Here is a 26,166-nt window from a genome sequence, read left to right as displayed (position 1 = left end):
AAGAAGCTTCAACTAATTGCCTGCAAGGGCGTTTTGTTTACATTTTTGGATCATAGTTGTGCCCCAAGATGGGGCTGGGGCAAGACCACACATTTTTTAATGTTGTGGGGGCAGCTGCCCCTAGCAACATTAAAACATAAAAAAATAGTAAGTTTCCTGGGTCATCACATCCACAACTCCAGGAGAGCTTACCATATTTTTTCAAAGTACCCCTAGTTGGAGCTGCATGCCTTTCAGCTGGGGTGCAGGGCCCCCTTGTGGTGGGTTTTATGGTTGCACTTTGTGGCCTGAAAAGTGTCAAAAGAAAGACTCCAAGAGAGCTTGATGTTTTTTTTAATAAGGCTTTTTAAAACAAAATTGAATGGCAATCGCATTCATGAAATATTGCATTGTGAAAATGTATATAATATACATTTGATTATAATTATTTGTGAATTTGTGGCAAAGACAATAGGTGTGCTTTATATATGCTAATATGTTCATCCCTTGATAAAGATTATAGGTCCACTTTTTATATTTTGGTGTTCTTTCAGAACCTTTGACAAAGTCAGTCGATATGCCTAACTTAAAACGGCACCCGTAATATTGTAACATCATTTAGTCAGCCATGCGCGCACAGGTTATGGTTACTTTAGATAGCTATAACTGGTGAATTTCAGTGGTTTTGTTGGTTTAAAACGATATGTTTTAATTAACACATTCACCTAACCACAATGTTCTTTCACCCAACCACAATGTCCCTTTAAAATAGTTTTCTTTTACTGAATATAATATAATATAATATAATATAATATAATATAATAAATAGATATATATGTGTGTGTGTGTATAAATATATACACACACACACACACATATATATATATATATATATTTTTTTCGGCATACAGACGTCTCCAGCAGTCATGCAGGTTGACAGACGAGACAAACCCAGGTACTGGTGCTGATTTGTTTATTAAGCTCCTCACCACACCACCATTTCGCGTTTCGAGCCAAGCAGGCCCTTGATCTAGAGAGAGAGAGAGGGAGAGAGAGACAGTCAGACAGACAGACAGAGAGACCGAGAGACAGAACAATAGAAAGGCTATACTTTCCTAAATATACTCACCTTCACAATATTATGGTAATACATTTTATAGCTATGATATTTTTGTAGAAAGATATTTACTACACAATATGCTTATGGGGCCCTCCCAGAACTTGTGGCTCATGTCGAAAGGGGAACTACTGGGCTTTCGATGCTCAGGGGCAGGTACAGGAAGTCTAACCATGCTCTTTGTTTTCTGTTTCTCAGGGCATGTCTCCCTTACACACTCTTGCATCCAAGATGGAACCTGTTCTGAAGGTCAGAATGGTCTGACACTGAATGCTGGGTCATATGCCAAAGGGCAGGAAGCAGAGCAAACCCAGGCACCGTTAAAAGCTAACTTCTTTCATTTGGAAAGCAACAGGCATTGCCCCCTAGAGCATGGTCTCCAAGAACCTGAGAAAGCTGGGGAAGACTATAACATGAATATCATCTCGCCACCATGCTCGCCACTTCAACCACATTCGCCATCTCATCCTGGTCAGGTGCCTGCTAAACCATGTCTCTTTCCAACAGGGTCTTTCGCTCATCACAATATGGCCTCCAGTTTTGATCCAACCAGAGAAATCCAGCACCCTACTCCACCTTCTGAAACTCCTGACTCACATCAAGGTGAAATCAACTCTAAAGGACTGAACCCAGAGCAGACCTGCTACCAGACAGAGGCATTACAACAGTCAATAAAGACAGACATAAGGACAAATCTCAGAATCCCTGAAAAGGCAGAGGATAAAGAAATGGCCTCAAAGTTTACTAGTGATCTAAATAGCAAATGTATATCTCCCATTGACCTTTGCAATCACACAGGAACCCCTGGATCGGATGAAGAACCAGACAAAAGATCTGGACAATGTAGACCTGCACATATGGGAATACCAACAGAGGTAAATGCAGAGGAGAGTAACCCTGGCCAGGATGGGTTCAATGATGACTTGAGTTCAGAGGGAGAGGTGCCTCGTAGTAGTGTTGGGGCAAGTATGCGAGGACATCCATCAAATTCCTCAAATGAGACCACTTCTCCATCCTCTGATCCAGGCATTGAGGCAGACCTCACAAGTCGAAACTCCAAACGATATTCCTCATCTCTTCGGCACTGTGACCACCTGCACTCACCTGGCTCTGACTCAGACATAGAAGGAGAAATTGAGGCTGCATTCTCCTGTGGTGGGCATTTAGTGAGGAATATGATATCATCCATCTCAGAGACTGAGCTGGACCTCAGCAGTGATAGCAGCAGTGGAAGGTCCTCTCACCTCACCAACTCCATTGAGGAGGCCAGTTCACCCACTTCAGATCAAGAATTGGAGACTGAGTTGGAAGCTGGGGGAGTCATGGGAATCAAAGACTCACTTCTCTTGGCCAAGTGTAAGGATGATGAAAATAGAGGCATAGAAGGCGAGCTTTCAGAAACTTGTGTTGGGGACATGAATGAGGTAAAAAAAGACAGCTTATCAGAGTTAAAGATGGAGGATTATTACAACAGCATTAACCAAGACGACACTTCAGCTCCCATTGACCAAACGGATGTGACTGTCTCCCGCCCACTAGATCTGAAGATTGATCCAGATCACAGCTTGGAGAGTATTCGCAGGTCTTTTTACCTTCCTATTGGGCCCAAACTAATGCCAGACATTGACGATGATGGAAACAGTGAGTTCGATTCTGATTCTGAATCTGAACCAGACCTGAGTGAGGACTCAGATTCCCCATGGCTGCTGAGTAACCTTGTAAACAAGATGATTTCTGAAGGTTCATATCCTATTAAATGTCCTGATGAATGCTTTCAGCAAGCCACCTCTGCCTGTGACACAATTTCACCTGCTTCTGATCTAGAGCAAGACATTATTGCTGATGAATTAGAAAGAGACACAGATTTAACATATTCACCCCAAAGCCTGGACAAAACAGTCCCCCCATCCCAAGGGAATGTTAAATTGTCATGTCCAGAGAAGAGCATAGAGCTGGTGGACATGGAAACCTTGCGTAATGCTCTCCAGACCTTTGAGCCTAGACCTACCAGTAATGAACCAACGGGGCAACCAGCTTACCCAATTGAGGATTCTGACTCCTACCTGTACATGAGCAACCCAACACATGAGACCATCACTCCAGTTTTTACTTCACTGTCCAAACTGATTGATAGATCATGCAGCTCTACAGGGCCAAAGAGCTATGGTTGTAGTACTGAATCTGTGAAAAGCTTTTCCTTCAATTACACTGACAGAGCACCAAGCACTGACAGTTCAGAAAATGGTTCCAGTGAATCAACACACCAACAAGAGCAAATTGATGAATGGGCCATTGACAAAGACCTTGACTCTGGTATTCTTGAAGATAATGAATACATAGATGACATAAGGCTAGAACCGCTTGGCCGAGAAGAAGCTGAATCACAACTAAATCTAGATATCTCCACAGCGAAAACAAATAGATGTTTCAACTTGACATACTCCACAGATGAAGATGATATCCCCTATTTTGGAAGCCTACAAAACTCTCCTTTTGAAAGCTACTTGGATGAGACACCAAGGCTGGAAAATGACTTGAATAGCCTGCCTCCACCAGTCACAATTGAATCCAGGCAACGGGATGATTCCCTGGCATATGACTCCATCAAGTACACACTGGTGGTGGACGAAAACACACAACTGGAGCTGGTGAGTCTGAAGAGGTGCACCTCCGTGCTGAGCGATGACAGCGAGATCCTGCGAGCCTGTGACAGCTGTGACTATGAGGAGGATGAGTTTGGTGATGGAGTTACTGGACAGGATGGACACTCCTCTTCAGAGGCCTCATCACCCGAAGTCAACACGCAGTTCTCAAAGAAGTTCCTCAACGTATTTGTGAACAGCACCTCACGCTCATCCAGTAAGTGTTTATTTTTATTTACACATTTCCATTTTCCCATCCAGGGAAGATCCTAAGGTTTGCTAGTCTAGAGAAGAGAAGGACATTGGAGATCTTGCAGATTGTTATTATTTATGCAAACTATAATGACAAATTTTGCCACTCAAGGATAGTTACATCTATTGTTGCAATGTGATGCATCTTACAAAAGTCTACAAAGTATTTTGATTATAACACAGAAAAGTTATCCGTTTACAATATGGGAGATATGCTTATATGGCAAATTGTTTTCATCTTTCCAAAGTATATCCTTACCACATCCTTTGCTGTGTTCTCATTGTCTCCAGTTCATATCTCAACATGGGCTTTGTTATCCTTGTCTTACCATATCCTGGTCTCACTCACCATGGTTTTTCCTTAACCCACTTTGATTTCTTTCTCTACTGCCTTTTATTCCTCATTCATGACCCTCTCCATGTTGCCAATACTGTCAACCTCGGTTTTCCTTGAAGTAGTGTGGCTCACTGGTTAGAGGCGGCAGACCCGAGAGCAGAGGACGGCCCGGGACCAGGGTTCGATTCCCGGCGCGGCAGGTTTCTGGACCAGGGTCAGCGGACTCGATAATTCTCTCGCCTCGGTGCCCACTCTGATCAGCGTTCACACTCGGCAACTCTGGGCATTAGCTTGCCTCATCTTCACTAACGGCCCCACCAGACCGCCGGGGATGCCTGGTCTCACCCTGGAGATACCCATTAAGGGACCATCTCTCAGGGAAGCCAGGAAGGGTTTCGCAGCGGTCGAAGCGCCTTGGGACCCTACGGGTAAGTAGTGCGCTATATAAATGCCTATACATTTACATTTACATACATTTACATTCCTTTTTTTTATGCCTCTACCATCTTGAGAGCCCCTCAGTCAGTTCTCTGTGAACTATCCAGGGTTCTCTCTCCATGCCTCTTATTTCCCATGATTCTTTCTCTGCCCATGGTATTTACTTTGTCATTATAGACTTTCAACATGTCTTTGTCACCATATTGTAGGTTCTCATTCCATTTCCTATCCTGTGTTCTCTTTCAATTCTCTATTTCACCATCCAGGACTCTCTCCATATGTCACATTCTTAATCTGTTCTTAGGTCTCATTTTTCCTCTCATTCCCCCCCCCACCCCCCCCCCCCGGACCTAAGCCCAATTGTGCCTTTTTTTATTCTCTACTTTCTTCCAAGATATCGATGCAGGGGCTATTTTTCTTTTCAATAGACCTGATTACAAGTCAGGTGGAGGGGTATTCCTAGATGGGACACTGATTCGCATGAGCAAGAATGGCCTGATGTTCCTGCACCCAGTTTTCCCACGCACAGGAACACTAAACCTAATTTTACTGTCTGGAAATTCAAGCTGGTACATTCGCATGAGGATTTGTGTACAATAGCAGCTAAGCCTTTGAAAAAGTGGGTAGCATGCAATACTCCCCTGCGCAACATGTCCTTCCCTTTTCCTCCCTTACTCTACCTCATTCCCACCCACAGAGAAACCACTGCTTCCATTTACCACGTGCTCAAAGCAGATGGTAAGTAGGAGAGTTAAACCCTTCAGACAGCGGAATACTTGGCAGATTCCTGCATAGTAATTCTGGCCCAGAGTTACAAAAGCTTTGCATTGAGTATGTGTTACTTTTTTAATGCAAACCTGATGCAAAATCTTCTAGTGGGATGTACAAACCAACAAAAATCAAGATTTGCATTGGTTTGTAACACAAAGTAAACAAAAGCAGCACAATGAGCTCCTAGCGCTACTTTGTGTCAGGGAGGCGTTCCATGGCTGGTGCCTGGGCATTCCTGTGCATCCACTCATGGATTTTGATGCAAATTCAGATCTCAAAGATTTACAGACATGGGGAGAGGAGTTGGCCTAACGGCTAGGGCGCTCGACCTCGGACCGGGGGACCTGGGTTCGAGTCTCGGTAACGACGCCAAAACCTCCTGTGATTCTGGGCAAATCACTTAATCTCCCCGTGCCTAAAATGAATGTGTGTCCGTCCTCATGTAACGTAACTGGTGCTATGTAAAGCACTCTGATACCTGATTCGGTTCGGGTCTAGTTCGCGCTATATAAAACTCTGCAAAAAAAAATAAAAAATTACGGAGCGTTGGAGCAATTCAAACACTCACTCCCAGTCAACTGATCTGGGTTTAATCCATCATCATTCTTTAGCTCACTCCACCACCCCAGTTCAGACATGGCCATATGCAAAGCAGTCTGACCCTGTGCCTCATGGGAACAGCCTAGCCTGAACTTCCAAGCCATGTCTTCCCTGGATCAGAAACAAGCATCCTGGGACCGGTTTCTGGCTAATCAGCCGTCATTAGCAAGGCTAGCTTGAATCCAGTGGCAAAGTGAGCAAGGGACCCACGTCTGGTCATACCCTGCCAACTTAGGACGAACAAAGCGATACCAAAGGGGATGATGGATGGAGCGTTGGAGCAAATCAAACACTCACCCCCAGTCAACTGATCTGGGTTTAATCCATCATCATTCTTTAGCTCACTGCACCACCCAAGTTCAGACATGGCCATATGCAAATCAGTCTGACCCTGTGCCTCATGGGAACAGCCCAGCCCGAAATGCCAAGCCATGTCTTCCCTTCCACTGTGAGAATATTCTCACAGTCCTTTGAGCCCAAAGAACAAAAGAGGTTGCACTCTTGCAGGTAAGTTTTCTTTGCACGATTAATTTATTCTTCAATCCATTTGTAACTGGGAACAGGCGCCTGTTCCCAGTTACAAATGGGAACATTTGTAACTGTTTATTGACTTAAACCTCTTCTGTGCTCTTTGTTTTTTTTGTCAAATCTATTTAATTAGTTTTGTATCTTGGATTTGAAGCATTACAGAGCACAATATAAAAGACAGTCAACGTGTTTGGCAAAGCAGGCACAGTTATACAGTAATAGGATGGCACATATTAAAGCGACCTACAGTCAAAGAACCACGTTTATGTTAATCATAAGCGAAGGTACAGGTGTAGTGGCCTGGTGCGTACATCCAAGATGTATCCCAGAGTGTCCTGATGTGTGTTACAGCTGCCCAGTAGTCCAGTCTGATGTGATGGCAACTGCACTGGGTGAATCCCGCTGTCTTGTAGTCGCATATAGAGATGACATTAATTTAACAGATATGTAAACATTGAAACTACAGCGGCGTGAACTCATACACGTTTGTATGCATCTCCTCCCCCCCGGCCCCGCCCCCCCTCGCACACAGCACCCCCCCCAAGTGCGCTGCAGCTTGTATGTGCCAGCCTGCATCTCAGGTCTACGCACCCAGAGGCAGCAGAGTCAGGCGTGCCACCTTAGCCCTGCATTGAAACAGCCTGCGGCATGCCCCGCCACCCAGGGCGGCTATCTAGTCCGCTCCAGCATCCAGCGCATCTGTCTCCTCCGGCAAACATAGGGCGCTAAGCATGTGTTCCCACTGTGCCGCCATGGGCTCCTTGCGATGCCCAATTGTTTCCTCCCTCCGTATTGCTATCCATTCTGCTTGCGCCCACGCCCCTAGGGAGGATACCCATGCCTGCGCAGCCGGTGGCTCGCACGCCTTCCATCGTCTCGTGAGCAGTCGCTTAGCCACCGCAAAACCCAGATCCAGGAAACGGGAGGATGCCTTGTCACGGGGTTTCCTCTGGAATTGGTGTAGGAGGCACTCAGGCCAGTCATAGGGAAGGGCGCGGCCCGTGCATGCCCTAAGCGCTCCACAGACTGCATGCCAGTAGGCTCCTAGTCTGGGACAGCTCCACAGGAGGTGGACCAGCCCTGCATCCAGCTCATCGCACCTAGGGCAGGAGGAGTCAGGGCGGTGGAAGTACCGATTAATGAGCTCAGGGGTAAGGTATGCTCTATGGACGATGAAGAGTTGTATCTGGCGAAAGCGCATGTTTCGGGGTATGCGTACCGGGCTCTTAAGCAGCCTTTCCCACTCCTTGTCAGTCAGTGCCCTGTCCATGTCTCGTTCCCACTTGTCTCTGAGTGGGGCAAGGCTGATCCCTGTGTGCTCCCTTACCTATGCCGTAAACCAGCGGACCAGATGTTTACCCCTCCCCAGGACATGTAGGTATTGCATAGTGAGATGTTGCGTGGGCTCTGTCGACATGTCGCCCCAGCGAGCCGCCATTTTCGCCACCAGCGAGCGGTGTAGTAGGAATCCCCCGGGTGGCAAACCGTCCTCAGCTACCAGCGTTGCATAGGCCACCAGCTCTCCGTCTCTGTATAGGTCCCCCAACGTCTGTACATCGGCCTCGCCCCACCGCTCCAGCAGAGGGTGGGTGACAGCCCCACCGCTCCCCGGGGAGCCCTCCAAGGGAATAGCAGGTGCATAAGGGAACACTTTACGAGTAAGGAATAGGGCCCTACAGAAACATTTATAGGCGACTGCCAGTAACGGTGGGGTGGGTTTCTCAGGCGGCGCCAGCGGGTGAAAGAGGGCAGTGACACGGCTCAAAGAGTATGGCGGATCGACTGTGGCAGTGTCTTCCCTACCCCTATCTGCCAACCATCGGGCGATCCACTGCAGCTGCGCGGCTAGGTAGTAGTGCTCAAAGCAAGGGGCGGCCAATCCCCCCCTGTCCGTTGGCAGAAACAGTTTCGGCAGCGCTAACCGATGCCTGGAAGTGCCCCAGATAAAGTCGCGGGGACCACGTTAAGCGTTGAAAAGAAGGAGCTCGGAATAAACAGGGGCAGGTTAACAAAATAGTATAGAAGCCTGGGAAGCATGATCATTTTGGACAGCGCCACGCTGCCTGTGATCGTTAGAGGGAGTGTGGACCAAAAGCTTATCTGGGACTTAAGGGCTGCCACCGCCCGCCCCAGGTTCCCGTCGAACAAGTCCGCCGGTTGTCGATATATCTGGATCCCCAGATACTTAAAGGTGTCAGCCCTCCATAGGACTCTTGTGCCCCCCAGGCAGTACTCCGGGTCAGCCACCCCACCGTCAAACGCGTAGAGACAGGACTTGGCCACGTTCACCCGGAGTCCGGAGACCGTGGCAAACTCGTTGAGCAATTGGGCCAGCTGTTCCGGTATATTGTGCATGTCCCTGATGAATATTAGCAAGTCCTCAGCGTAGAGCGAGACCTGGTGTATGGCATCTCCCAGGGGGATCCCTGCGTCCAAGGTCTGCCGCAGCGCCGCCGCCAGGGGCTCAATTGCTAGCGCGAAAAGCAGGGGTGACAGGGGGCAGCCCTGCCTGGTGCCCCTGCCCACCGGTACCGCCTCTGAGATGTAGGGGCCCAGCCGCACGTGCACCACAGGACGTTTGTAGCGGAGGTCAGCCATTTGCAGGAAGTCCACATTGAACTTGAAGCGCATCAACACCTTCGCCAGGTATCCCCACTCTAGGCTATCGAAGGCCTTTTCCAGGTCGAGCATTAGGCACCCCGCCCTGGGCCACCTCCCCAACGCTCCATCCGCTATCCTAAAGAACCTCCTGAGGTTCAGGGACGTGGATCGTGCCGGCACAAACCCATTTTGATCAGTGTGCACGAGGTGTGGGACCACTGGCGCCAGCCGCTCGGCCAGTAGCTTAGCTAGAATTTTGTAGTCGACATTAAGCATCGCCAGTGGTCTGTAGCCCAGGGCCGTCGGATCTCTATCAGGCTTGGACAAGGAGACCAGGAACGCCTCCTGCATGGATGCGGGGAGTGAGCCCTCATCGATCGCCGTGTTATACGTGTTTAGGAGTAGGGGAGCCAGGATGTCACAGTAGGCCTTATAGTACTCGACTGGCAGCCCGTCAGGCCCAGGCATATTTCCAGTCGCCAGGGCCTGGATCGCATCTCCCACCTCCTCCAGTGTAAGTGCGCTTTGGTGCTCCTCAGGAACCACCGGCAAAGTGAATGAGTCCAGGAAGTTTTCTAACGCGTGTCTAGGGCCAGTGCCCCGAGCCCGGTATAGGTGCGTGTAGTGCTCAACTAAGGCGTGATGAATTTCGCGCTGCGTGTATAGCACCCCTCCCTCTGGCGTGCGAAGAGCCCCGATTGGGCCGCCCCGGCCCTCCTTTTGTATCAGCCAGACCAGGAGTCGCCCAGCCCTGTCCGCCCTGGCATGCGTTCCAGCTGTATGCGCTGCATAATTATGGCATCTCAGCTGCTCCATGAGGGATGCGTAAGTAGCGCGCATATCACTAAGCGTTTGTGTGTGTGGTCCTGCCCCCACACCCTCTCTCTCATATTGTAGCAACTCGTCCTCCAAGCGTGTGAGGGAGGTGGACAGCTGCTTGCGTATGTTCCACGAGGCTCCCATGCAATGCCCCCGTATGACCGACTTGTGTGCGTCCCATTCCACCGTGGCACTGCTTGCAGATCCCTCGTTATTTTCAAAGTAGTCTAAAACAGCTGTGTCCAGTGAGGAGCGGGACTCAGGGTCTTCGAGCGCGGTCGGTTGCAGCCTCCACGTGGGCACGGGTGGGCTGTCTGCCCCCCAATCAAGCTTGAACCGAAGGGGGTTGTTGTCATAGTGAGTCCTCCCTAAGTATTCCGATTCAGCGAGCAGGGGAAGCAGCGACCGGGTGCCAATTATCCGGTCCAGCCGGACATGCAAGCCATGCATAGGGGCATAGTACGAGTACACTCTGTCGTCAGGATGTTGCACCCGCCATAGATCTTGTACCCCCCAGTGTGTGAGCCAGTCCCCGAACGCTTGCGCAGTGGACATAGCCGTCGTAGCCCAGAGTGGTGGGAAGGAGCTGTCCAGTCCAACGTCCAGCACCATGTTGAAGTCCCCACCTAACAGCCAGGGGAGGCCAGCATACGGATGGAGGATCTGATATAGGGACTCTAGGAAAGGGGCCTGATTCGCATTGGGGGCGTAAAGGGAACCCAGCAGGATTTCTTGTCCATTGAGTCTTTCCCGCACGAGGCAATATCTACCCTCTGGGTCTATGTGCGTGTCTGTACAGCTGAACGGGACACCTGCTCTAACCCAAATTAGTGTGCCTCGCGCATGCGCTGAGAAGATGGTACCATGCATTTGTCCCCGCCAGCGCTTCCGAAACCTGTCCAGCTCTACCTGTGTCAAGTGTGTCTCCTGAAGGAGAGCAATCCCCATGGCGTTGCAGATATGAGAAGATCAAGTAGCGCCGCCTGGGGTATGCATGCCGCGGATATTCCATGTCAGAATATTAGTGTGTGCCATGGGATTGCGCGAGCCTTGTCAGCACATCGCCAGGGGGGCGCTTCAAGGGGGATCTATGGGCAGCGCTCTGAGGGGATTCAACGTGCCGCATGTGAAACAGTGAATAGTGAAAAAGGAACATGTAACAAACTAAAAGGGCGAATCCCCAATAGGGTATACGTCCAACCTTCAACAGGTTCCACCGTCAGTAGAGGTGGAGAGTCAGCGTTGTGGCTGTCAGGTTGGGTGTGCAGGCAGCGGCCCAGAAAGCCCCACGGGCAGTAAAGACTCCAATGTGTTCCCCTATCCGGGGCCCTAAGAACAATAGATGAGTGTTCGGTACAGTAGAAGATTTACAATGCGCCAGGGCTGCTCGCCCCCCCCTCCAAGGCCTTCCCACGCAGCAGGTGCCCAGCCTCCCCCAGCCAGTGCATCGCAACATAACTAGGATGCCCTGACAGTTCTGTGCACTAGGCTAGCGCAAGGCACCGGAGTCAGCCATTAGCCCCCGCAGCGCGTCACAGCCATCATGTAAAGGATACAGCAAACATACTGAAGAACATACACAGTGCAATAGGCCATCAGATGGCTATCATCAGTTACGCTATGTAGTCGGCCGTCTGGGGCATCACCGTAGGTAGAACAGTGTCATCCGACAGCACAGTGGACGGTGAGGATGGCCCGCTTGCAATCAGTTCAGCTTGCAGTCTATATTCCGTGCTCTCGACAGCGTCCATCCCTCCAAGCGCTGTCACCGCCTCCAGCGCCTCCTGCCGTTCTTGCCTCATCTTCTCCAGGCTGGGTGCTGTCAGGGCTGGGCCCACGGTCTTCCGGCCATCCCTTTTCCTCCTCCTTCTCCTGGAGCGTTGCTCTTGCCATCCGCCCTGTTCTGTGCCTGTCGGTCTCGCCCCTGACCATTGACCGGTCTCTTCCAGCCAGTCCCAGACGTCAGATGGTGGTTCAAAGAAGCGTGTGCCCTCCTTCGTGACCACTCTGAGGCGGGAGGGGAACAGCAAGGAATAGGGTAGGTCCAGCTCCCGAAGTAGGTTCTTTACCGCCAACTAGGAGCCATGCCGTTTCTGCACCGTCGCCGTGTAGTCCCGGAACAGCATTACGCGGCTATTGCCCACCCTGAGGTCGTCCATCTTCCTGGTTTCGCGGAGCACAGCATCCCGGTCGTGGTAGTTGAGCAGTTTGAAAAGAAACGGGCGAGGTCTAGCCCCTGGCCTCTGGGCCTGCGCCGGCACTCGGTGCGCCCTCTCCACCACGAAGTGCAGGGACAGCACTTCAGTTGACATGAGTGACCGTAACCAGCCCTCAGTGTACCTTTCAGGGTCTTTCCCCTCTTCTCCTTCCGGCAGGCCTACCACCCTGATGTTATTGCGCCGAGAGCGCCCTTCTGCGTCGTCCGCACGGTCCTCAAGTGCATGCACTCTGTCGACCAGGTCTTGCAGAGCGGAGGCATGGCTGCGGACCACCGGCTGCAATTCCTGAACTGTGCGGCGTTGTTCCGTCACAGAATCTGACAGTTTGCGATGATCCGCATGGAGCAGCGTAAAGTCGGACGTGACTTTGTCCAGGCGTGCTTCCAGAGAGGTCTTGGTTTGCGCCAGAGTGGCGCCTATGCGCTCCACCGCCGCCAGAACAGTGTCCATTTTGGCTGCCAGGTTGGCTTCGGGTTCCACTACTTTGCGTCTCCGTTCTTGCAGGAGTTCCGCGCCACTCGCTTCTTGGTGTTTCGCCATGTTTTGGCCTCGTAGCCTGCCCATTACCAACTGCTGCGCCGTAGGCATTAATACACCAGTCACCGTGCCTAGTGGCGGCCTGAGAGGGGGGGGCCCCCCGCACTCGATCAGGTGTTGTTGCGCATCGAGCAGGCGGGGAGGTGGGGGCACCGCCCCGCCAGACTCCTACTGCCAGGTGTCACAAGTTGAGCAGGTAGGGCCCAGTGGTCGCCCGGTCTGGACTCTTGTTAGATAAAGCCCGCCCCCTGGTGGCGAGGCAGGCAGCCACAGGTGGTATGCCGCTCTCAGGTGTACTCTCCTCACGGTCACACAGGGGAAGAGTCTCTTGTCCAGGGCACTCCTTCAGGCCGGTGCCCGGCAGCGGGAGCACAGGAGGAGCGGACAGAGTAGCTCAGGGGTAGGGGCTCCGCACCACGAGACTGGTTACAATGGCGTCCGCAGCGAAAGGGGTCCACGGCTTATGGAGCATTCGGCCAGGCGCAGTGTCTCAGTCTCGCATCCCCTGCCCCCCGCCGCCGCGCGTGGGCTCCGCAGACCAGTAGGGAACAACCAGGGCCTAGAAGCCACACAGTCCAGCCTCCAGCAGGTAGTGCGCGTCTCGCCGCAGTGGGGCAGGGAGCTTAGGCTTTAGTCCGTTCACGGGTCGTCTCAGTACCGGCCACCCCTTGTCCAGTTCCCTCCTTCGATGCTACCCCAGTGTCTAGTGGGGACGGCGCGCAGAAGCGGCTAGCGCCGTTCGGGGGCACGGGCCTCGCTTCACAGTGTCTCTTAAGGTGGCGCCTGGGACAAAATGGCTCCTCGGCTGTCGAGTCTCTAGAGTATGCTCCCAGCTTCTACTGCACAGCACCTGTCCCCCGCTAGTGTGCAGGGGGCCCCCGTATCCCTGTGGCAGTCAACAGGGCCAACCAGCAGCGTATCCAGTCCCAGCAGTTCCCAGCTTGGTCCCCCAGGGAGTGCCCACACCAATCGACCGTCCTGTACCAGGGCAAGGCACCACGGCACCACTCCACAGCCAGTCCGCCGCAGCACACGGCAGGCTCACCGTCATCACTTGTGTGCAGGAGGCATCACGCAGCAGCCAGGAGGAGCCCGCCGCCGTCCGTCTCACTGTCCCCTGCCGCACAGCCCTCAGGGTAGGTCCGCCAGCTATCAAGGCTTCGTCAGCCTCTCCGGTGTCCGGGCGGCGAGCGGGTCCCCGCACCTCCTCTCCGCGCTGCCCATCCGTGTCGCACCTCCTGTGTTTCCTGGGGCTTGCGGCCTCTCACTCCCGGCTCCGCTCACCCTCCGCTTCACCCCCGGGGGGGTTCCTCCACCGGCAGCCGCTGTACCGCACGGGCACACACGTCCGGCAGCAGGGTCGGCTCCCTGCAGCTCCGCCAACTCGTTGGTGCCAGGCGCCCTCCGCAGCGTTAGGGACTTGGGTGGACATTCGCGCCTTTCCGGGGTCTGCACACCGCCACCGCTCAATGGCCGCTCCTTCACCACCGGCAACTCGTTTCTCGCCGCAGTTCCCTCTCGCAGGAGCCGCAGTCGTTCCCGCAGCTCTACCGCCCTGTAAGCAGGAGTTAGGAACACTTGTCAGGGGAATGTCAGGATAATGTAGGGCCCACCGGACAGAGCTCTAAAGAGTTGCGTCCGCCATGTTTGCCTGGCTAGCCACGCCCCCTCTTCTGTGCTCTTTGTTAATGAAAGGCCAGCTGTGTTCTCTATGATTGTGTGCATCCCTCCTGTTGTGTTCTATATGCTTTGGTTAAGACCTTCTCTTTACAACATAATTGTAGGATCGGATGAATATCTGTTGGTGCTATTAAAATAAATAGGTAAATAAATATGATAGACAGAGACCTGATCTGTGCTACATGACTACTTGAAGCCCATGCATACTGTATAGTGGCTGGTATGTATGGAACTTGTCTGTTTATGGTGCATATGGAGATCCTAGTTGTTCTTTCTGCAGTGACCTCTTATCTGCTTCTCAGGTACCGAGTCTTTTGGGCTCTTCTCCTGCATGGTCAATGGCGAGGAGCGGGACCAGACTCACCGAGCCGTCTTCAGGTAAAGTGGAAGATCTCCTCCAGCTTTGTTAGAAGCCCTACACATGCAGGCTGTGGGCACTGCCAGCCACTGAAGGGAACTCTGTTCATTCTTTCCTCAGACACGCCCTAGCCCAGGCCAATCTTGCACCTTGTTTTGCTTTGCATTATATTAGCTGCCTTAATTCAATAGCCATTCACCGGTACATTCAATACAACCCAGCGGGCTCGTACATACGCACACCCATTCCTAGTTGCATAGCAAGTTACTTTTCCGGAGGGTAGAAGAAGAAAATGACAGGTAAGTGAAGAAACATGAAACTGCAAAGCGAACCTGTATAGCAATATAGAGAAAGAACATCCAAGAAAGGATGCAAAGCAGCTCCATGGATTTACATTACAATAGGACCAATATATGATACTAAAGAAGCAAGCTCTTACAGGCTCTTACAGGCGTTCAAGGGGTTTATGTACAAGTCCTTTGGATTTCCCCATCCTACACATATACACTGTCGACAAAGTATTCTCTTCACCAGTGTGTGTGAGAGTTTACGTCAGCAGATCAGACTTGCATTGTTGAAATGTACTGATATTATTATGAATGCTCAATAAAATGTTTTTTTAAAAACAGTGTGTGTGACAGCGAAAAACAGCAAGATGGAAACAATAAACACATAATGGCAAAGCCAACATATCTAGCTTGCACTTATACAATGTATGCCTGTAATGCACACAGGAGGCACGGGATGATAAAAAAAATGTTCATACATGTGAAACTGAGAAGGAGAAATTGACTGAAAGCCTGCACCACCAACGGCATGGGCCAGGAGTACAAGTAATGGAGATGCATGTGTGGGGATAAGGTGTGGATGGAAATAACAATTTTGACCAATATACCTGCCCATTTGGCTAGCACAAGCTAATTCCTAAGGAATGGGGAACAACACCAGGATTTCCCAGCTGCCAGGAGGGAATCTGGAGTTCCCTCACCCTGGTAATCCGGGTTCAGGAACACTGGGCAAGTCGCGATCGGACATGGATGTGGTGTCATCCTATTCAGGGATACCGCTCTGCTCACTCTTAATCATCCACGTGTGGTACTCAATGGTAAGGTGTAAACATACACAACACATCGTGACCAAGTAACCCTGTATTGATCCTAATAGCCCTTGCAACTGACATATACAAATGCTAAAAAAACCATTGATTAACATCCTTATTTTCAATAATTTGGAACCAATGCAGAACACATACATGCAGCACGAATTCTCGGTTAAAGTTCTTGTCTCATTGCGTACCTTCCTTACTCCCTTTCCATTCTTTCGTGTCCTCCATCATTGCTTGTTTGTGTCATTCTTTCGTCCCTCACCCACTTCATATTTCCACTATTCCTAGCTTCATTTTGTTCTCCCATCCTTGCTCTCGTCTGGTTTTCTTGCTTGCATGCTTCATTTCTACCCTTGTTCCGCCCTTCCTTAGTTCCATTGTTTCACAGTCCCTATCTTTATTACTTTCTTCATTGACTGCTTTCCCTTTGACATCACCTCTCTTCCTCTCTTTTACTTTCTCTGTCTCCTTCTGTCTTCGTCACTGTTTTCTCTTGTGCTCCGCATCTTTATCACGTCAACCCTGCACTGTTTGTCTTTCATATCCCTGTAAAAAGCCTCTATTTGTTCTCCTTCTCATGTTTCTGTTTCCTCCTACTTCTCTTTCTGTCACTATCTTTTTTTTCCTTCTGGATTTTTCACACCTTCTAAATGGCACTTATTCTCCTCCACGTTATTCTCTCCCATGTCTTTAACTCATTCTTGTTGCAAATTATCTTTTTCGCCTCCAATGGCCCGACTTCTCTCTTGTTGTGTTTCTCCATGTGATTGGTCTCACATCTCTCCCTTTCTCATTCTCTCCCTCTCGTTGGTGTCTGTTCAGTGGGATTTATGTCAGTCCTTAGACGGTGTATGGCCTGCACAGTCATAGGCTAACACTACACCAACTCTCCTTCCAAATCAGACTGATTCAGCTGCTTTTTGTCTGGTAGGAGACCGATGATCAGGCTTCCCTCTGATACTGTTACACAAACAGAAGAAACAGACGAATAGATGTCTAAACAAATTCACTTAATAACATGGTAATCGAATACCAACAACACATAAGAATGACAGAGAAATACGACATGGTAATGTAGAAACAAAACAACTACACCTAACAATTAAAGGAAAAAACAAAGAAGGCCCTTAATTGCCTTATAATCTCTATAATAGAGCAATTAGCTCTTTGAAATATAAAAGGGACGAATTAGGGCGATGCTGGGCAGAACAGGCTGCAGACATTTAAAGGGACACATAAAACAAAGTAACATATAAATGACAGAGGATTTACCAGTGGCCGGGTAATCAGGTCAAAATCCTGCACCAGGAAATGACACATCCTGCAGGTGCAGGCCCAGGGAGTAGGATTCTTGGAGGAGCCTTTGAGTGAGCGAGCATTGTAAATGACGGGCACACCTTACAAATAATGCGCTCTTACAGGAGAAGCCAGGGGAGTTATCTGAGAGAGGGCATGCATGATCTTGCCAAAATTCAAAAGAGCACTTTGGGGAAGGATGGGGTGCGATTCTGGCACATCTGTGAGCAGGGTGTTGCCTCTATTCAGGTCTGAGAGGACCAGAGCTTGTAACGTTGGTCTACATCTGCTTTCAGAAGGAAGTACTTTAGTTTCTAAAGGAGCGATATTTGGTGCTTGAAATTCCTTTCATCTTAGGGATGTGGGTCTTGACACTAGCAGTTTTGTCAATATGAAAGCCAAGTTCCTTGGCACTGCTGGTCAGCTTTTTGTGCAGCCAACTAACTTCCTTGATAAGAACAAGTCTTTATTTTGTTGTTGTTAGTCACAGTTGTGCTGAGGACAGTTTTATCGGGCAGAGTTTGACATCCAGGCTTGGACAGTAGTGAGACGGTACCTTGGTTGGTGAACATGATGGATGTAGTTTTCAGGTAGACATGTGAGTCACCACTTCATGATGCGTCTTTATCTGCTTGATGGCTCAAAATGCTCCCGAGTTCAACAGGTGGAGGTTCAGGAACACCAGTAAAAGGACCAAACCCTGTTGAATGGCCCAGGTCAAAGGGATGAGTTCTGATCTGGAAGTGTCCAAGTGGACATTTTGTATGTATGGCTTGAGCCACTGCAGTATGAATCCTTTGCAGTCCATTCTGATGGAGAGGGTGTTGACCCAGGTGTGGGGGCCGACGAACATCTGATCGATAGAGTTTTTATAATGTCTTATGTTCCTGTAATTCATTTCTCCACAGAAATGCTGGTTTTCCAAAAACTGAAGACATTCTCTTTGCATTTGTGTTCTTCGCCTCTGTTTTTGCAGTACATCTTCAGGCATCATTCAAGCTTGCAGAAACGTTTCTTATATCTTCTGCAGCAAGCTTTTCCAGGATCCTGACTTGTTCAGTACCAAACTGTAATGAAGCACAACGCATTTAACCAAAAACTTGGGGCCTCACTAAGAGGCTCTGGCAAGTGAGGGATTCTAATTCTACACTCCTGGGGTAAAAGGGATTGAGAGAGATCCTGATTTGAACCCTGAGAATCATTTGAGAAATTGGGAATTATTGGGGTAATCAGTGATTCCTAGGTAATTCCCTATTTTCCCCAGACTTTCCCTCAGAGATTTTGGCTACCCCAAAATACGTTTCCTTCTTTCACTGACTGAGGAACTCTAAAGATGTCCATATTTCAGCTCCAGTGAGTGACTTAGACTAACAGGCAAGGTCTTGAGGAACAGGGAGGCGGAGGCCAGAGAGCTGGACACCAAAATGGGCATGGCTGGTGAGGTTCAAATGGCTTGACTGTACACCAATGACGCCTTTGGATACAGATGTATATTACCTTAGCTGAGGTTTGGGAGGCAGAATGTTTCATGGAAGTGTCCTAAAGCATGTGGTGTTGTCAGGGCTGGGGCTGGGTCTCACCGGTGTTGAGCACCAGCAGTTTTTTAAAGGAGGCCTCGAAACAGGTCTCTATGGGGCTCTGTTTTGTGCCCTGGCAGAGGCGGTCAATTTGTTCCGGACAGCAGTGACAGCAGGCACAGGCACATGGATGTGGATGTGCTCACACTCCTTACTTCTCACTAGAGGAGAAGTTACAGCATGACGTCATGCCATGTGAACGTTGTAGGGGAAAAGAAATCCTTCATAGAGAGTCATTTTCTCTCTGGATTTCGCTTCTCTTTTTGAAACTCAGGGGCAGCAACATTGTCGTTGTGTCACCAGGGCTTTAAATCAAAGCTTTTTCAATATTATATACAAGCCATAGTTGCTGCTTATTTATCTTATGTAACTAGCAGCCATTGACAAAGCCAATAGTCCTGACTTGTTGTAGGTATGATGTTACTTGTTGTATCATATATCAGAATGCAATGACAGAAACAGCAAAATATAAGGCGGGTGGCACACTATGCTAAGCACAGATTTTTAGCTTATGTGTTTGTAAGCCATGCCTTTAATTACATTAGCCACGCCCTGTGAGAGAGCCCCAGTTTATTCATCCCACTTAAAGCCCTGGGCGTTGTGTTGGATGGTGGATTTGCCCTGTGGTTGTGTTCTAAAGGTACCTGCCATCCAAACCTTTGTGAGTTTTTGGACGAAACTGAGGTGTCACATTATTTTGTAAATTAGAGCTTAGCTCTGCAAGTAATCTTGTTAGAAATAAAGAAAGCCACTCACAAGAAAGCGCATTTAAGAACAAAGTTCCTCATTTTGAACTCATAGTCATGCCTTTAGCAATTTAAAGTTCCTGCAAGGTTCCCACCTTTATTGATTAAGTGCACCTAAACATCTTGGCGGTATTAATAATGATTAATCTTCATAATTCTTGAGTCTTATAAAAATATATGAGAAGATCAACAGTAAGTCAAATCAGGTTGTCAATGATATATGAGGCAATTATTAGTTACACCTAAAACATGTAAATTCATATGCCCAACCGTGTAGCTTGTACCAAAGGACGCTTGGAAAAGCTGCTATTGAGAATTTGCTGCCACCTAAAATGGTATAGTACTTGCAGTGTTTACTGGGATTTACCAAGTTTTATGAATTCGTTGTAAATTACCCATATTTAGTGTCATTATTGCTTTTGAGTTGCAGCCACTCGACTGTTTGTGGAAGTTTTATTAACAGCTGGTGCCTCTGCTTTTGTTGCGGGAGTGATGTTGGCCGGTGTGGTCAAAGTAGAGGTTTTTTCCAAGATTGCCCAATATTCAGCACTGGATTATGTTCTTTTTACAATTAAATAAGTACTTTAAAAAAAAAACTAAATATTTAGCATCATGTAGATTTACCATCAATCGAGTCACTTACTTTACTTCAAAGTTCTGGAAGACATCAGCCAGCAATGTACCCCCCCTCCCCTTTATAATGTCTGTATGCTGGTCAAATTCAGAGAGGGATAATAGAACCCTGCAACACTATTTATAATGTTTCCAACATGAAAATCAGAAAAGTTGGGAAGGTTTGTGCCAACGGCTGGTTTTGTATATAATAATATGAGCCACAGGTTTTCTGGAGTATTTCCATTTTTCTGAGTCACGGGCAGCATTCATGACATTGGTGAAGGCAGTGCCAAGCAGTCCAAGGCCCTTAGCAATTGTCACGGTTATAAGCTGAGATACCAGTATAATGAGATTCAGATAATACGCATAATTTCTCGATATTTATGCCTATTTCACAGAAAAATTACCAAATTTGACAAACTTCTACTAAAGAAACAAGACATATAAGAAAGTGATTAGTGCGAGAGAGTGAGGAGCAGCACTAAAAAATTGCATATTCCTGGGTTTGCCCAAATTTACAATCTCAGTTATTGAGACAGAGATAGCAGCTATTTGTTTACTTTGTCCATAAGTGTACCATGACAGTGAGGAGCATGAGCAGCACAAGGGTTTGGAGTTCAGACACTCATCTTGTTGTTACTACACACGCGCCGTTCAGGGAGAAGGCCTGGTCACTGCACATTACAGCGCAACATTGATTCTCACTAAACTGAACTGGTCTTGTATTAATGCGCCAAACACCTTACGGTGCATCATGTTTCTGATTATTCGAGATTTCAGACTTTAAATATACCTTTGCTGGTTTTGTAAAGTTCAGTGAGATTTATTAAACAGCCTGTCATCCAGATCACAGAATACAAAACTACTTAAGTTTATTTTTTGCCACAGGACAATGATTTTCTTCAGAAGTATTGTACTGGGCATGAATAGTCACAGCTTGTGTTCCTTTGTATTTGGGAATATGCACAAAAAAGTACAAAAAAACACTGAGATTGAGGGGGATTATACCTCCACACTACTGGTTCTCTATCTTGGTTTCCTGTGTTGGATGCCCATGTAGTACGTTTCTGGCCAATATAGTAGATGATTTATCTAGCAGGGGAAAAGTCAGCTGAAGATTTGGGCCGCTCCACTATTCAGCAATGAACAGCCAGTCAGTGCAAAGGGCTAGTGGAGGTGTCCTGACCTGTATATAGTGTGATCATTAGCATTCCATGTTTCGCAAACCATAGCATTAGCTAAAAATGTGCCTGGCAAATCCCTTGGTAGATCAAGACGAGGATAAATTGCCCTAGAACAGAGTTTAGGGTCCCCTTAAAGTATGTTTTCAACAGATTAACACCGTGTCCAGCCATAAACTCAGCATTTTATAGAGAAAAAGGGAATTCACACATTTTCTAAGGTATCATTTAGGAATCCCTTAGGCGATCATATTTAGTGGAACGTAAGTGGAACAGAGCAGGAGAAAACACTGCAGATTACCCACACCAGACATCCAGAATGAAACGAGATTACCTATTGATGATAAACTAATCCTGCTTTGGAAATTAATAGACATACAATTAGAATGTCCCACCATTGCTCCAAAGGAGGTTACAGATTAGAGGTTAGAATAAATTGGTTTTGCTTATTGGTCATCACTACAAAAATAAGCTAGCATTAGAAGAAGATGCTGCTTCATTGCAAACAGCCTGCTTGGTTATCAGTATATAACCTCCAGGCCACCAATTCTCAAATTTAAATGGGTATTGTCTGTGGTTCGCACCATTTGATGTAACACTGATGTAGTGCTGTGTGTATTAGAGATAACAGGACCCCTCTGGTCCCTGACTAACTCCGTAGAAGAGTGATGTAAGAACCAATAGTGCTCTCTCGGGGAGGTTGCTGCAGTTCAACAGACTGCTAGTGCATGCCACGTTAGCCTCAGTCGAAGTGAAAAACCGACCATTGGCATATGTGAGGTCAACGCGCCACCCCAGCCAGTGCAAGGCCTGTGAAGAATGTGAAGGTCTACCAGAAAATGTGTTCTTCATTGGCTAGAGGGCTAGAAATTTGTTGGTAAAGTCGAGACAAGGGATACTGCGCAACAGCCTAACACATAGCCGTCATTCATACAGTATGACAACACTAAAGGCAGCTACAACCAGGTACAGAGAAGCTCTAAAGGCAGAGATAGCTGAGTGCAAGGAAACGCTAAAAGAGGAAACATTTCTGATGCAAAGAAATGCTAAAAGTAGTAGAAACTGGCTACATGAGGTAAGAGTGGGGAGTATCCTTTCAAGAAACAAAGCTGCCACTCACCACCAAAGAAGATGGCACCTGACAACCGGAGAAGGGACCTAAATGTAAGCGTATGGCTGGTGCTTAATGAAGGTGGCAGTCCAAGTGGGCAGCAGAAGCTCCCATCAGCAGAAAGTTCCACAGGTTACAATGCTACTGCATTCCTAAAACCACCGCCTCCCTTCGATACCACCAAAAAGTTGAATATTGGCGGCAGATGGACTGCCTCAATCGAATCTTTAGATGTTTTCATTGATGCGCTGGAAGAAGCAAATGACCAAGGATCCTTAAATACCTAAATAATTTGGTGGGTCAGGGAGTAAAGGAAGTGATAAAGAATATACCACATAGTGATGAAGTGACGTATTGTCAAATCAAAGAGGCGTTAAACACCACATTTAATCCAATGCCAAATGTTGACTATAAAAGGTATATTTTCAGTCAAGTATGGCAGAAAGATGGTGAAACGATGGATGAGTTTGTAGAAAGACTTGATTTGCTCATCAAGCATCGCAAGTTCAACAAGTTCATTGATGAAGAGGCCATGCATCTCAGGGTAACAGATGGTTGTCTCTCTGATTCCTTCTGACAAAGAATGCTGAAAGTGGCACTCAATTTTGAGCGAGTACTCATGGCTGCTAGAGTGGAAGTAAGAGCTGCCAGACAAGCCACTTATATGGAGGCCAGAACGGCCCAAAATGAATCAGTGTTGAGTGTGAAAAGTAAGCCAAAACAGAAGGCAGAAGGCCCCAAAGTAATGTCTTCAAAGAAAAAGAAGTTGTGTTTTCGATGTGGATTTTTCTATACACATGAAGGTATATATCCTGCCATTAGTCAGATATGCAAAGACTGCGGCAAAGAGAACCATTCTATAACGCTTTGAAAAGTGAAGGAAAGATCAAGAGCGTCATGTCAAGAAAACAAATTGGACGCCAGAAAGTTCCAGGGACATTCCAACCACACCCACAACGCCAAGCGTCAACATCAGATGAGGCAAGAAGAAACTCAACAACGTCAATTGTCATCAAATTGCTTGTCTAAAAGTTTGTCATTGTCAAGCAACAGTGAGGTAGATGGGTGTGTGATGTCAATGTCGACCACTGGCCAACATGTGCATGTTAGGATTAGCATCTTGAAAGAAAGAAGGCCTGTCAAGTGAAAGTGCGAAATTCATTTGGGCACTGTCCCAAAATCACATTGAAGGGGAATGGGTGCTCCATACTTTAGAGCCCTCTGCATCTGCATTGATATGTGCCACGGTAAAGCACCTGATTAGAGCCAAAGTCTTTTTCCAGCTTGATTTATTTGAACAAAGGGTATCACCAACTCACACTTGAAGTAAATTGCAGGTATATTACTACATTTCTGACTCACCTTGCTTTATTTAGATCTAAAAGACTACGTTTCAGAGTGTCATCAGCTGCAGAACTCTTCCAGAATGTCATTCGCCGCATAATACAGCCAGTCACAAATGCTTTCCGTTACGGTGATGACATACTGGTTTTTGAGGCTACACAAAAGGAACATGATAAAGCTCTAACACAAGTGAGTCTTATACTTGTGGATGCAGGTGTCACTCAAAATTAGCTAAGTCTGAGTTTCATAAAACAAAGCTCAAGTTCTTTGGTCATATATTTTCTGATGGGGGAATGACTCCAGGTCTGAATAAAGTACATGCTTTGTCATCCACTTCTTTCTTACAAGATGTAACTATGCTGCAGTCCTTCCTTGGTATGGCCAGTTACTGTTCAAGGTACATATGTGACTTTGCCACTGTGAGTGCCCCTGTGGGAGAATTAACTAAACTAAATGCTCAATTTCAATGGTCACATGAATGTGAACAAAGCTTCAGGAAAATCAAACATGCAATTGAGAATGCCACTGAAATGGCATACTTGGATCTGAAAATACAAACGGATTGTTGTTGATGCCAGCTCAGTGTGGTTAGGTGCCATACTTGCCCAGCACAATGGACATCCTAATGCACTAAGACACATTGTGGCTCATGCTATGATGAGTTTGTCACAAACAGTACATGCTTATTCACAACCTGAAAAAGAAAGACTCGATGCGGTTTGGGCTTGTGAATATTTTCATGTGTTCTTGTATGGAAAGCACTTCACAGTTGAAATCGACCACCAAGCATTACTGACTATTTTCTACTTCCTAAAGCCAAGATGCCTCCTCGCATTGAAAGAAGGGGTTGAGACTGCGGGAGTATGATTACAGGATCGTGCATCGTCCAGGAAAAGATCACAACCCTGCTGACTGCTTCTCACATGTACCAATGTCGTATTATGGCACTTCTCAATAAAACCCAGTAGCCCTGCTGCCTTATCAGTTGAACAAATCATTGTTGCCACAAGCACTGACAGAGATGTGCTAATACTCAAAGACATTATTACACATCAGTCTTGGAGAAAACATACTCGACCTCTTCATGATGACCTTGCATACAAGAAATTCAAAAAGGTTCAGGTAGCACTTTCAGTTACCCCAGAAGGCATTATACTGCACGATTGAGAATTGTTATAGCTGAGAGCCCAAGACAACAAGTCATTGAACTGGCATACTAGGGACATTGTGGAGTTGTTGCTACTAAAAAACCTCTGCCCAACCAAGTGTGGTTCCCACATCTTGATGAAAGAGTTGAAAAGGAATTGAGGTCATGTCATTTGTACAGCTGCTTGTCATCCAAAACAACCCTGAATCCATTAAACATGTCTGATCTTTCAATTCATGCATGGAAGAAGATTGCAATTCATTTATTTGCACCCCTTGACAATGGTCATCATCTTCTATTAGCTATAGATTAATATTTCCATTTTCCTCTTGAAGAAGATCTGTCATCATCCACTCACAACAGAGTCATTGAGAGACTAGAAAGCATTTTTGCAACCTGGGGTGTTCCTCGATTTTGAAATGTGACAATGGCACACCTTTCAATAGTAGAGAATTTAAAGATTTTCTCACTTATCTAAATGTCAAGCATCAGGAAAGCACACCTCTCTGGCCTTAGGCAAATGGTGTCGTCTATCGATTTATGAGCACCCTAAAGAAGACCATTCAGTGCACTGTGCTGAAAGAACTTGAACTCAGACCAGTTCATCACTCTACTCTTTGTGCATATAGGTTAACTCCCCATTCTACCACGCGTGAAAGTTGGGAGAGCCATGGGAACCACATTGGACCACTAAAAGATATATTGATACTGATAAACTTTGCACTACTGATTTGTCTCACATACGCAAAATGAAGACCAATGCGGATAGATGTCACTGTGCTCAGAGTACTGGTTCAAAAGAGGAAACCAAGCCATTGTCAGGCAAGAATAGAAACGCAAGTCTGATGCTCCTTTTGATGCTGATCCACTAGAGATTCTGACTAGCAACAAACACATGGTGACTACTCATTGTCCAGAAAAGTCCATCACAAAGGATTTTTCTTATTTGAAACACCTGCTTCAAGGTTCGATGACTCCAGATGTTCAGAGTGAGACCCTTCCATCTGGGAGTCAGGAGAGTCTAAAGACTGCACCTGTGCCTGAGTCACCTGTGCCTGAGTCACCTGTGCCGGACACGGATTCTTCTGCTATGTCTCCTGTAGCTCCTCAACATCACGCAACGAGATCTGAAAGATTGATTTGTGCACCTCAAAGACTTATTGAGG

The 26,166-nt window shown here is 47.6% G+C and overlaps 1 protein-coding gene across 1 annotated transcript in view; it reads left to right on the top strand.

Annotated features, from left to right (window-relative positions):
- The window catches only part of MAPK8IP2 (mitogen-activated protein kinase 8 interacting protein 2), a 216,930-nt gene that overhangs the window by 134,006 nt on the left and 56,758 nt on the right, over nucleotides 1-26,166 (top strand). Inside the window, exons 5-6 of the mRNA XM_078677937.1 lie at nucleotides 1,295-3,955; nucleotides 14,823-14,898. Of these exons, the coding sequence (XP_078534063.1) occupies nucleotides 1,295-3,955; nucleotides 14,823-14,898 (2,737 nt within the window). The remainder of the gene's footprint in view (nucleotides 1-1,294; nucleotides 3,956-14,822; nucleotides 14,899-26,166) is intronic.

The sequence above is a fragment of the Lissotriton helveticus genome, chromosome 1_1, assembly GCF_964261635.1.
Source record: "Lissotriton helveticus chromosome 1_1, aLisHel1.1, whole genome shotgun sequence".
Lineage (NCBI taxonomy): Eukaryota > Metazoa > Chordata > Amphibia > Caudata > Salamandridae > Lissotriton > Lissotriton helveticus.
This window is presented reverse-complemented; position numbering and strand designations above follow the sequence as displayed.